Raw genomic sequence first — 12,786 nt, 5'->3', positions numbered from 1 at the left:
ACCAAGGTCATGACCTTGGTGTCCAGCCCACGGCCGCCTTTCTGCCGCGCCGCCCAGGCAGGGGAGGGGGTGGGAGTGCGCCCGGGGCTGCGCTTCGCTGTGACCAGGTGCGGCGTCCTGGCCCAGGTTCCTTCGCGGCTGGTTGATGGGGCAGCTAGGGTCCAAACCAGGAAAGCGCACCCCGAATGTAGCGCCTCTCCCTGAGCTCAAGCTTCCTCCGTTACACCGTACACATGGCAAGGCCTTGGGAGGGCGACAGGAATTGAAACGAGGTCGAAATCGCGTGGAACTCGTACTGTAGACGCAGCCTGGGGCGCGAGGGTCAAACCTTGCGCGTTGCGGGGCTCGCCCTGACTGGCATACGCCGACACCTTGCGGCCTTAGACGGAGACCCGTCGGTAGACACCTGCCTGGCCTTTGACTAGGACGGGCTTTGGAAGCACCCGGTGCGGGGAAGCCGACACGCAGCTGGGCAGTCTCGGGTGGAAAGGCGGGCTCCGGGCCTGCTCTTGGCTAAATGCTGGGAGCACCTAGCCGGAGGCGGAGGGCGAGTAGCTGGCAGGCACCGTCCCGCGCCGCGGTGGTCCAGGGCGGGGCCAGGCCTCCAGGTGACTGCCGTTTCTGGCCGGCGTGGCAGCAGCCCTTTCTGGCGTCGCCGCCAGCCTTTACTCATTCTTTTCCACAGCAGGCACAGGCTGGGCCCTTTGTCAGTCTCCTGGGGCTCCTGGAGAGCCCTGTGGGACAGCTGAGGTGTCCCTGTCTCACAGGAGAGGACAGAAGCAGATCAGCCAGAGCTGTGCTGCAGCCCAGGGTCCTCTAAACACCCCTCCTCACTTACTGTGCCTGGGGAGGGGGGTCCACAGCAGCATCTGCACTGGCTCCCGGAGGCTGGGCCTTCCAGGGGCTCCTGTGGGTCCTGTTTGAATCCTCGCAGGCACTGTCTCAAGGCAGGTGACTGTTTCTTGGACCCTGTGCAGTCCCAGCATCCCAGTCTGAGGGCAGACCTCCCTGCAAGAAAAGGGACAGGGCCACACCCTGCCAAGTCTCTCACAGGGACTAGCCACGGGGCGTCCCTTGGCCTCAGCGCATCGCCCCTGGGGAAGAGCAGAGTGCTGGGTCTTGGAGCAGGCGCCACGAGCCTGTGGCTTCCAGGTTGCCCAGGAGCCCAGTCCTGCTTGCTGCCATAGGACTGGGCACCTTTCTCCAAGCACTTAGTGAACGCAGTTAAGTTGGGGAGCATTCTCAGGTAAAAGCCAGACCCCACCACAGCCTTCACGGCCTCACACGCCTGACGTGCCTTCCCTCTCGTGGGCCAGCGTGGCACTTTATGTAACAGCATTCGCTGCTCAGCACCGCGCACAGTTCACACCGGCTTCCTCGTCTGCCTCCTTGTCTGCCTCCTCGTCTGCCTGGTGAGCAACCTGGGCAGCTCTAGGTAGCTGTCACAGGAGGTGGCAGCCACCGTGGCCTTCCCACCCCTCCCAGCTCTCCAAGTTCACCTGGCGTTGGGTCTTGGCACATGCGGTACCTCTGCCCGGAAGCCCAGAAGTCCTGGCTCTGGCTTGATTCTCAGCTCCTAGTACAGCGTCCAGCACCCGGTATACGCACAGTTCACATGCAGCCACACAGTCCGCGTGGCGGTGGCTTGAGGGGGGCCGTCTGCCCTTTGAGCAGGCTGGGCTTAGGGAGGAGCTGGTGCTGTGAAGCTGGCAGAGCTGAGGAACGTGGGGACACTGCAGGGAGGGCTGGCTGAGGAACGTGGGGAACACTGCAGGGAGGGCTGGCTCCATGCAGCCGGAGCAGCGCTGTAAGGGGCAGGTTGTGGGGCTGCAGGGGAGGTGAGGACAGCCTAAGCATCTTTTTCTTTTAATTATTATTTATTTAATTTTATTTATTCATTCATTTCTTTTCATTTGACCAGAGAGAGGGAGAGGGAGAGGGAGAAAGGAAGCCATCAGGTCTGGGACTTGAACCGTGGTTGGCCATGTGGGAGTCCAGCACCCTTAACCACAACACCACCTGCTGGTCCCCAGCCTAAGCATCTTCAAGGGAAATGAGAAGTGCTTCGGCCTCATCCTTCCTGGCAGTTACCAGCCTGTTAGGTGGAGGTGACAGAAGTTAGTTTGGGGTTCATAGCAGAGATCAGAAGTGTTGCTGTTCCTTGAGACTTACACATAAAAGTGAAGTTTAAAAGTTCAGAACTTAATGGCTTCCCCAGTCAAATCCATAATTAAAGAGTAACTTTTGTTCATTAAAATGAACTTCTGTCATAACTGGCAGCTCTTACAACACGGCCTCCTCTTCCTGTGTTGTAGGTCCGTATTTGGTAAGAGACTTCACTGCTCAACTGGCCAGTGTGGGCTGAGCTGAGCACTAGTTGCTCTGACCCTGTTCCCTGTCGGTTTTAAATGCCAAGAGCCTTTAACGTGGCAATGAAAGTGTACTAGTTTTCCGTTTAGAGGTTCAAAGAAGGACACGTGACGTGGGGCCCACATTCATACAAAACAGCCTTGGCCGGGGCGGGCGGGGGGAGCGCTCCAGGGTGCACAGAGTGAGAGGTGACAGGGACAGGTTGGACCCGAAGATCTCTCGTGCTGTGGGGAGTAGGTCTGGCACAGGAGGGGTCGCTGTTGGGGAGTCCTGGGAATGGGGGAGGACCTAAATGAGAATCTCTGACCGGTTCACCTTGGCCAAGTAGTCATCTAAACACTTATCATGTCCATTTGCAGATGCTTCAAAGCATTATTAAAAACGTCTGGAATCCCATGAAGCCCTACTATACCCAAGTCTACCAGGAGATCTGGGTAGGAATGGGACTGATGAGCCTCATCGTTTATAAAATCAGGAGTGCCGGTGAGTATGTCTGACTCATTAGAGGTCAGGAGACGGTTATTTTCAGTAAGTCCTAACTCATACTGTGAAGAGACTATGGTTCTGGCCCGCCCACGGTGCAGTGCTTAGGTGCTGTGCGTCGGGAGCCAGAGCCCACGTGGCCAATCAGGTTCGGTCCCAGCCTTGGCCTCCAGTGGCCTGAAAGATGCCGGGCATGAGTGTATCTGTGCCCAAAATCCTAATTGAGGCAGGAGGAGTGGCATGAACATGCCCTATCCATGGGAGCTATCTCTCTGTCTCTTTGGCAAACACTTGTCCCCTTGGGTAATACAAAAAGAAAAGAAAATGTTCTTAACTAGGCATGGACAGCAGAATCGCCTGTGGTCCTTTGTGAAAATGCTGGAGCACGTGTTATCCGCTGTCAAAGGCACATGGGGACAGTTAGGGAAATTTGAAGGAAGCCATGAGGTTGGAGAATTGTGACTTTCTTTAGGTATGAGGGTGGCGTTCTGGGGCATAGCATTAGGATACATGGCGTTTTATTCTGCCATTTCAGCTCTTCAATATTAAAATGTTTTTGTAAATTAAAAAATTATGTTATGAAAAATTTGTTTAAAGTTTTCATAACACAATTCGGAATGAGAAATAACCATTGGTCCTTGGTAAAGCAGAGATAGGCCCAGGTAGGTATGGTTAAGCCTCTGATTAAGAAGACTGGACTGCAGGCTGGCATTTGGAAATGGTGGGGAATCGAGAGCTGGGCACAATCAGAAGGCCCTGGACTGCTCGCAGGTCTGGTAGAAATGTCACCCCTCCATGGCTGTGAGATGCTACCATGGCTCCCAGTGTTCTGAAAGCTGCCCAGAGGGTTTTCACCTGAGCTGCGAAGCTTCCTGGCAGATATGGACGATGGAGGGGATTTTGTGAAGTACTCATATGACCGATCTTTTTCCTTCCTTTCTTTAGACAAAAGAAGTAAAGCTTTGAAAGGTAAGATTTGTGCCCAAAATGGTTGGGGGGATGAGAAACATACCATTTTAGGACGAGGTATGTCGTTGCTCTGGGTTGAAACTGATGTGTGGGTCATTGAATGTGTGCGATGCACTGAAGCCCTTTGGAACGGAGGTTCGTTGTGTCCTCCGGGAGGGTTGTGAGTTCCTGCTTTCTGTGGTCTTAATGTCAGAGACCACTGCCCCGTTCGTGGCGTGAACTCAGCTCATAGGCATAGAAGCCAGTGGGTCCGAGGCGGTGCCCCACACCAGCAGGGAAGCACAGGTGTGCAGGCACACTCCGGTGACCACCCTGAGCTGAGTGCCAGAGCACCAGAGCCCTGCCCCACCGCCACAGCAGAAAAGTCCACACTTGCCCTGGTGGCACATCACCACCGTGCAGCAACAGCGTGTGAGATTACCGTGTGGGGCCAGCCTGGTGGCACGGTCCATAGCAAACTGAGCTGCAGTGCTGGAAACCTCGGGGCCGGCCACTGGTGGCTACCGGGATGGGCGTGGCCAGGGTCCCAAGAAGCAGCAGTGCTGTAGAGGGGTCGCAGCCTGGCGAGACCACCACGGCGTTCCTCTCACCTGGCCTGCGCGTGCTCGCTGTCGTGCGTAAAGCACTTCTGCAGACCTTTTCAGAATCACCTTGAGGCTATGCGTGCCAGGTGTATGTGAACCATAAATGAACTGTGTGTTTCAGCTTGGGTCCTATCCCCAAGATACCTCATTATGTACTCACAAATATTTCCAAATCTGAAAGAATCCAAAGCTTGAAACACTGCTGGTCCCACCATTTCAGGTGAGGGATGTTTAGCTTGTATCTTAAGAAGATGCCCAGTGATGTAGTGATGAAAGGCGGCACCTTGTCAACTCATGCCCTGGTGCCAGACCTGTCTTCACTTCCTTCCCCAATGACAGTGAAGCTAGGGGGTCATTTGAGTTTTGTTTTGTTTTTGTTTTTGTTGTGTGTGTGTGGGGGGGGGTTGCTATAGGGCACATGTGCTCACCAGAAAGACAGAGAGACAGAAAGCGAGAAATCACCCCCACCCCCCGGGGGGATGGCCATGTCGCAGTCCCTTCTCCTCCATTCTCTCGGGATCTTGGGCACCCGTGCACACACGCCCGGCATGAGCTTAAGCCACCAGGTCTGGGACTCCAACCGAAGTCAACTACATGGTAGTCCAGCGACATAGCTGTTAGGCCAACTGCTGGTCCTAGGCGTTTGAGTCTTAAACAGACCCAGGACTGTCTCCCGAGCATGGGGGAAAGATGTTCCCTGCTCGCTCACTTGGCCCTGCAGGTGAGCTGCTGTGTCATTAGCTCACACCCTCAGGCCCTGGACGTTCCAAGCAGAGATACTAAAAATTACCATTTACACTTTGATTTACTGATTCCTATATGAGAAGACTTCAAAAAGTTTGTGGAAATAGGGCTTAAAATGGGCTGGCCCCATGGCCAAGTAGTTACTGAAGCCAGATCCTACATGGCTGACAGCAGTTCGAATCCCAGCCCCAGAGGCATGAAAAACACCTGGACGTGTGTGTGCACACATGTCCCCAATACCAGTAGGAGGGAAGGATGGAGGGGACAGGGTCCCAGCATGACCACAGCCCATTGAAGATGGGGATGCCTTCTCTCTTTCTCTCTCTCACATGCCCTCTGGTAATTTGGGGGTGGGGGATAGAATTAAAGCAGGTTCGTTGGTGCAGAGAAACTTGGAGGTCCATGCATAGTTCTTCATAACGTGCATTGTCCGTGAACTTTCTGGATCCAGCCCTCCCCTTCTGTAATGCACTGCATCCTACCTCCTCTCTAAGCTGTACCTGTATCATCCATCTGTTTCTAAAGGTTCAAGCCCCTCGTCTGGTCACGGTCATCACTAGCCAGCTCTCCTGGAGCGCACACGAGAGGGCACATCGGCCTGCCTGTGAATTGGAGCTCTGCTGGACCTGTCCGCGCCCTTCACCTCGGGGCGTGAATAAATGTCTGCAATGCATCGCTGTCCACACGGGTCCTGCTTTCCATGCGCATCCAGGGCTCCCGCATGCCAGGCCTGCTCCGGCAGGGTGTCCGTGCACAGCGGCTGCACTGGCAGTCGCTCCTGTTGTTGGGCCTCGGGCAGCTGCAGCCCCGAGGAGTGGCGATGGCGTCGCTGTCGGTGCCCCTCAGAAACAGACACGGGGTGCCGCCCAGCCCGTGTTCTCCTTTGGAAAACGGAGATGTTCATTTTGGAGGTTCTAACTTAGGGTTGTTCTGAGGATTAATAGAATGGATATGAAAGCGTTTAAACTGCTTCAGAAATAGCATTCGGTCACTTGGCAAAATTATAAACTGTCAGGAAATCATTTATAAGGCAAAGTACATGATGTATCGGGTCGTCAAAGCAGTCATGCTGCACTTTCTATGCATTTATGTGTCACGACTTTCCCAAGGGCCCAGTAGAAAAGCCCAGTGGTGTTTTCGCTAGCTGCTGCTGTCGGCCAAATGCCGCAGAAGTTTCCTTCTCGGGCAGTAACACACATGCCTGGCATTGCGTGCAGAGGATCCTAACGAGTAGGTGTTGGGGGAGCAGTGGCCGAGGAGCTTCGGGGCTTCACAGTCCCCAGCAGCCCAGCTGTGGGTTGAAGCAGTGGCTGCTGGTCCTCTTGAGAGCTGTTCTCTGTGTCTCTGGCGCTCAGCTTCAGGCCCAGCGGGTGCCGTGTAGTCGCACAGCTCACTGTGGCTCTCACGGGCCTCAGTCCCTCCACTACAGCCGGCATAAGGCCTACCTATCTACCTCACTGACCAGGGAGTCAGTGCTGGGTCGGAGCATCGGGGTCAGGAACCACCTTCCCCTGTTAGCATGTGGGCGGGTCTCACCCGCGGCCAAGCCAGCCCTAAGGTGCGGGATTCACAAACCGCTCCTCTGCACCTGCTCTGGCATCAGCAGTGCAGTCACTGCCTCAGAGGGCCCTGCAGACTCAGCGGCCTCGGGAGCCTAGAAGATCGGGACAGGCTGGGGCATTTTGAGAACTGCTGGCCACGCAGAGAATGGGACCTGGACACCCAGCAGAGCCCTCCTGTCCTTGCTGCGGCAGCTGCTGTCCAGGCACTGCCCCCAGACCCCGGTCTTGGGTTACACATCATAGTGCGCTTAGTCCCAGGGCCAATGCAGCCCTGACGCTGCCACCGATACGGCGGAGGGAGAGCCAGGTGAGCCGTGGCGTCACAGTGAGCATGGCCTGTGTGTCTGTCCCCAAGGGCCGGGCCTATCCCCTTCACTACCTAAGGGTTCCCTCGGTCCCAATTGTCGGGGTAAATGCGGATTCTCTTGTGAGGGATGTTACTGGCATGGGCCAGCTGCCCATACTGTGCCCTCTGCTGAGCCGGGTGGGAGCCCTGGAATGGTATTCGCTAGCCCAGAGCCTGCTTAGGCTGGGAGGGAGAACCCAATCCCTCTGGGCTGTGGGGACACCCAGGTCAGGTACTGATAGTGGCCTGTAGGTGGAGCCAGAGTGCTGCCAGACTCCCAGCTCCCCGAAGGAGAGGACCACAGCCACCTGCCCCTGGGCTGTGCTGCACACCCAGGAAAGGGGACCCTGGTTAAGGAGCACCAACTGGTGCTGGTGGAAGAAAGGCCTGTTCCGGGAACTGCAGAAGCAAAGGGCGCCTGGGCCTCACCCACAGGGAGCAGCCATTGTCAGGAAGGAATTCCAAAGAGGCTTGCCCCAAAGCCCACATGCATCTGCAGAGCAGAGTACCTCAAGGCACCCCAAGGCAGAGAAGATGCCCTTGCCATCCGCACTGGCAAACCTGGGAGAGTGGTTCCCGCAGCACGATGGGCCAGCCCTTCCCCCTGCTTTGCCGTTAACTGAATCCACAGGTGCCCCGTGGGTTCCTGCCGTGACCAACCACGGAGGAAAGGGCTCGGCCATTACAGTTGCCATGGTGGAGGGTACCTGCCTTTCGGTGCACAGGCTGCCCACTTGGGAGAGGCACAGCACGACGCCCGACTGGCTTTGGGCAGGTTGGACCTGCCGCTCTGCAGTCCCTTCAGGAGCTTCCCCGCACCCGCCACGTGGCCATCAGGGATGCCCGGTGATTGCAGTTGCTCTACTTCCAAAGTTTAGAGACCAGAGAGCAGACCGGAACGCGTCCTGGCGGGGCGCCCGGTGGTGCCACAGTGCCGCAGCGGCTTGCCTGCACTGCACCAGGCCTGGGCAGCAGCCCGTGCCCACCCCACAGCCAGCCCTGACAGGCGGACTTGGCACAGCTCCTGCTCAGATGGATCAGTCTCCCAAAGCCATTTCTGGGATATTTAGGAAAATCTGAACATGGGTTGGGTGTTTTGTGATAGCAGAGAGCTGTTCACTTTTCTAGGTTACTCACCACCACAATGATGGTGTTGTCGTCTTTGAAGAAGTGCCTGGTTTGGGATATGCAGCTGCAATTATGTAGGTATGAAGTGGTACCTAGAATGTACTTTAAAACACATGAGCTGGGTCAGCCGGTGGTCCCATGTGGTCGACTGTGCGTACAAGTCCCAGACCTGGGGCTTGAGAAGCACTCCAGGCACACGCGTGTGCATGCCCCAAATCCCTGGGGAGGGGAGGGGATCGCATCGTGGCCATCCCCCCTGAGGAGCGTCCTCCCTCTCCTGAGGGGTGCCCTCCCCCCCCCCCCCCCCCCCCCAGCGAGTGCACACACCCTATAGCAAAATTTCACAAGATAAAAAATAAGACACATCAGCAAATACTAGCCAGTAAAGCAAGCGGGGGCCTGAGTGTCAAGGTTGGCCGAGACGTGCACAGTAGGGGCGTGAGTGCATGGGGGTGTGTGGCACAGCTCTGTGCTGATACATTTTACCTTCTCCCCGAGACCAGCTCTTTCTAACACTAAAGCAAAGAGCAGAAGCCACGCAGTCGAGCCCTAGCTGGTACTGCAGTGGCCACTAGAGAGGCCTCCACACCAGGCGCTGGGCGGTGCGCGAGGCCGAGGCGCCCGGCGGTTGGAGCATCAGACGCTGCGCCTCATCACCGCTGCTCCTCGCGTGAGGCGGGCGGGTGCCAGGTCTGCTGCTAGGACGGAACAGGCTCAGCTTTTGCGTGTGTCCCACCGAAGCATGATTTACCATCGCTCTGAGAGAACATAGGCCCACGTCTAGAGGGACGAGGGTGACATCGTAATACTTTGATTAGGAACAAAATATATTTTAATCAAATTTACAACTCAAAACAGACGTCCCTAACGTAAAATGTCTCTATGCTGTCATCTTGGTCTGCGTTCTCCTTTTCAAAGCTAACACATTTGGGAACCAGCAGTTAGCGTAATGGCTATGTCGCTGGACTCCCACGTAGTCGACCGTGGCTTGTGGCCCGGACCCGGTAGCTTAAAGCTCACGCAGGGCGCGTGTGCGTGCATGCCCAAGATCCCGAGAGGAGAATGGAGAAGGGATCGCGGCGTGACCATCCCCCCTGGGGGGTGATTTCTTGCTTTCTGTCTCTGTCTTTGTCTGTCTGGTGAGCGCACGCGCCCTATAGCAAAAATCTCTCAAAAAAAAAAAAAAAAAAAGCTAACACATTTGAACTTTTCCTGCCATCTCTAAGTATGAAAAATTATTTCATTCCACATTAAAAAGATGAGGTTTTGCGATTTGAAAACATTCACTATCGTGAGCTGAGCATTGTTTGGCTGAGGAAAAGTTGGATTTACACATCGTTTTTGTTTTTAATTTCGCTACAGAGAGCATGTGCTTGCTGGAGAGAGACAGAGACCAAGAGCACAAGGGAAAGCAAGAGAAAGTGAGGAAGCACCCCAGGGGGCATGGCCACGCACAGCCCCTTTTCCTCCAGTCCCCTTTCAGGAGCTGGGGCACACATGCTCACACACCTGGTGTGATTTTTCAAGCCTCAGGGTCCAGGACTTGAACCGCATAACTGGCCATGTGGGATCCATCCCGCTCACCTCCACTGGCTGGCCCATATATATATAGAAAACGGTAAAATAATTTAAAAATGAATTTGAGCATTTTGTAGTTGGGGATCTTAGAAACCTTAAGAAGAGCCCAAGGTTAGGCAGGCCTCTGCTGTGGGCGGTGAGCTCACCCTTCTGAGCGGCACTCCCGGCCCCGCTGGCTGCTAGAAGTAGGGGAGCAGGCTGGGTTTGAGCCAGCAGCCAGCGAGGCAAGCTGCCACCTCGCGCCAGCACCAGACCGTGGATAGGGACTTTCTCATGGCAAGCGATTCAGGTGCCCAGGACGGTTCACCAACCCCACGGACACCTACACTCCAGGGACATCTTCGTGAGGACGGTGGCTCCCAGGCAGGAGGCAGGCAGCCGGCAGCATGGCCCCCGCCACTGCACCCTGCACCGAGCCCTGCTCACCTTCACTGGCCACACTTCCTGAACCCTGCAGGGTGCCTGCTGGGCCGGGAGCAGGGCCCGAGGGGAAGTAAAAGGTGCTGTGCCCACCTCAGTAGAGACCGGGGTCACAGTGTTGGGCTGGGAGAGTAACAAGCAACTGGAGAGCTGAGGAAGGTTGGGAATGGTGAAGTAGGCTCCTGATATTTTAAAAATTACAATAAACATCAAATATGGTGCACAGGGTATTTCTCTGGCTTTATTATGACATGTAAAAAGTTTTCCTATTACTTGTGGTCTCTGACGGTAGATTTACTAACGATTTGATCTTGTGGCAGTTTTTAAAGCCAGTAATGTATGTGACAGGATGACTGTAAGTCGCAGACTTTTTAAAAAGAGATTTGCTATAGAAAACATGCACTTGCCAGAAAGACAGCAAGACAGCAAGAAATCACCCTCCCCCAGGGGATGGCCACACCACAATCCCTTCTCCTCTCCCCCACTCTCCTCTTGGGATTTTGGGCACACATATACATGTGCCCGGTGTGAGTTTTGAAGTCTCTGGATCTGGGACTTGAACCACGGTGGACTACATGGTAGTCCAGCGATGTAACCATTATGCCATCTGCTCCCCACTGACATACTGAAAGCAAGAACCACACAAATGAAGCTCCCTTCAACACATTTTAACAAGCGCCACACGTCTCCGTGCTCCCGCCAGGCTTCAAGTCAGGAACCCCGGGGAAAGCACAGCGCACATTCGCAGCAGTTCATGTAAAAGATTCAGCAGGTGCACAGCCTGGGTCCCCACCCCACCGCCACCTGCCGTCACTCAGTCAGCCTGGATTTGACCCACTGGCACGAGCGCTTGTGTTTGTGTGGCCTCTGGCAAACTCCTTACTGCTGGGGCCTCCACTTTGCAGTCTCTGAACGAGGGAGCTGGACCGAACGGCCTCTGGAACTTCTGGCTCTCTAAGTCTCTAGTTACTAGACTTGTAATGAGCTTAATTCCCATCATCCAAGACTAACTGGGCCATGATGACAGGCTTCTTGTAAATTGCAGATTTGCGTAGGGGTTGTGAATTCATCTCTGTGATAGCAACACAGAACCAGGCGTGCTACAACACGTGCCCAGTCCTGTGACAACATGGAAGCACTCAGGGTTTTTAATGGCTTTCGTTGAACAGGGATTCTAGTTTAAAAATTGTCTCCTTGGAACCAGCAGTTAGCGTAATGGCTATGTCACTGAACTCTCATGTAATCGACTGTGGTTTGATTCTTGGACCCGGCAGCTTAAACTCACACCGGGCACGTGTGCATGCGTGCCCAAGATCCCGAGAGGAGAATGGAGGAGAAGGGATTGCGGCGTGGCCATCCCCCCTGGGGGGTGATTTCTTGCTTTCTATCTCTCTGTCTCTCTCTGCCTTTCTGGCGAGCACACGCGCCCTATAGCAAAAACCTCTCAAAAAAAAAAAAAAAATTGTCTCCTGGCAGGCCAGCACCTGGCCCAGCTGATCTGAAAAGAACAGAGAAGACACACTGTCAAGAGTGACAGCAATGTCATCGCACAGGTCTGACCTACATAGAGAGGGTCATAAGGGGATCTGATGTGCAGAGTTGTGCCTATGAATTCTATAAGTACACAAAATGGACAAATTCCTATAGGCACAAGCTACCAAAGCTCAGTCAAGAAGAAGCAGAGAGCCTGAATAGCCCTCTATTAACAAAAAGAAATTTGTCATTTAAAACTCTTACAAAGAAGGGCCAGCCAGGTGGCACGTGGTTAAGGTGCTGGACCCCACATGGCTGACAGCACAGTTCAAGTTCCAGACCCAGCAGCTTGAAAAACGTGTGTGTGTGTGCATGTGCATGTGTGCCCAAAATCCCAACAGGGGAGTGGTGGAAGAGAAGGGATTGTGGCATGGTCATCCCCCCCAGGAGGGCAAGTTCTCACTTTCTCATTCTCTCTGTGTTTCTTTAGCAAAACTAAAACAAACAAATTGGCAAAGAAAACTCCAGACCTAGGACCAGCAGGTGGTATAATGGTTACATCACTGGACTCCCACGTAGTCAACTACAATTCAAGTCCTGGACCCAGTGGCTTAAACTCATGCCAGGCACGTGTGCATGCATGCCCAAGATCCCGAGAGGAGAATGGAGGAGAAGGGAATGCGGCGTGGCCATCCCTCCGGAGGAGGGTGATTTCTATCTCCCTGTCTCTTTGGGAGTGCACATGCCCTATAACAAAAATCTCTCCCTTTAAAAAACAAAAACAGACAAACCAAAAAAAAACCTCCAGACCTAGATGGCTTCAATGGTACCTACCAAACATTTCAGAGCAAAATAATACCAGTTGTACACAAATTCTTCTTTAATAGGAGGAATAGTCCCTAACTCATTCTATGAGGCCTGCATTATCTTGATAAAAAAGTAGAAAGATAGTGAAGAAAACTATAGGCCAATGTTCCTCATGAATGTGATGAAAAACTTTTTTTTCTGATTTATTGCCAGAGAGCATGTGAACTCACGAGAGAGAGCGAGCGCGAGCGAGCATCCCCTGATGGGGCGTGGTCATGCCACAGTCCCTCTTCCTCCACTTCTCCATCCCCGTCAGGAATTG

At 54.2% G+C, this 12,786-nt stretch overlaps 1 protein-coding gene across 1 annotated transcript in view; it reads left to right on the top strand.

Moving 5' to 3' along the window:
- ATP5MJ (ATP synthase membrane subunit j) overlaps window positions 1-5,823 on the top strand; it is a 6,021-nt gene extending 198 nt beyond the window's left edge. The window contains exons 2-4 of the mRNA XM_006160068.3: window positions 2,730-2,853; window positions 3,799-3,822; window positions 5,676-5,823. Of these exons, the coding sequence (XP_006160130.1) occupies window positions 2,730-2,853; window positions 3,799-3,822; window positions 5,676-5,710 (183 nt within the window). The 3' untranslated portion in view covers window positions 5,711-5,823. The remainder of the gene's footprint in view (window positions 1-2,729; window positions 2,854-3,798; window positions 3,823-5,675) is intronic.
- The last annotated feature ends 6,963 nt before the right edge of the window (window positions 5,824-12,786 follow it).

Source organism: Tupaia chinensis, unplaced genomic scaffold (assembly GCF_000334495.1).
Source record: "Tupaia chinensis unplaced genomic scaffold, TupChi_1.0 Scaffold000671_2, whole genome shotgun sequence".
NCBI lineage: Eukaryota > Metazoa > Chordata > Mammalia > Scandentia > Tupaiidae > Tupaia > Tupaia belangeri.
The sequence above is the reverse complement of the archived record's forward strand: the minus strand, read 5'-3'. Positions and strand labels throughout refer to the sequence as shown.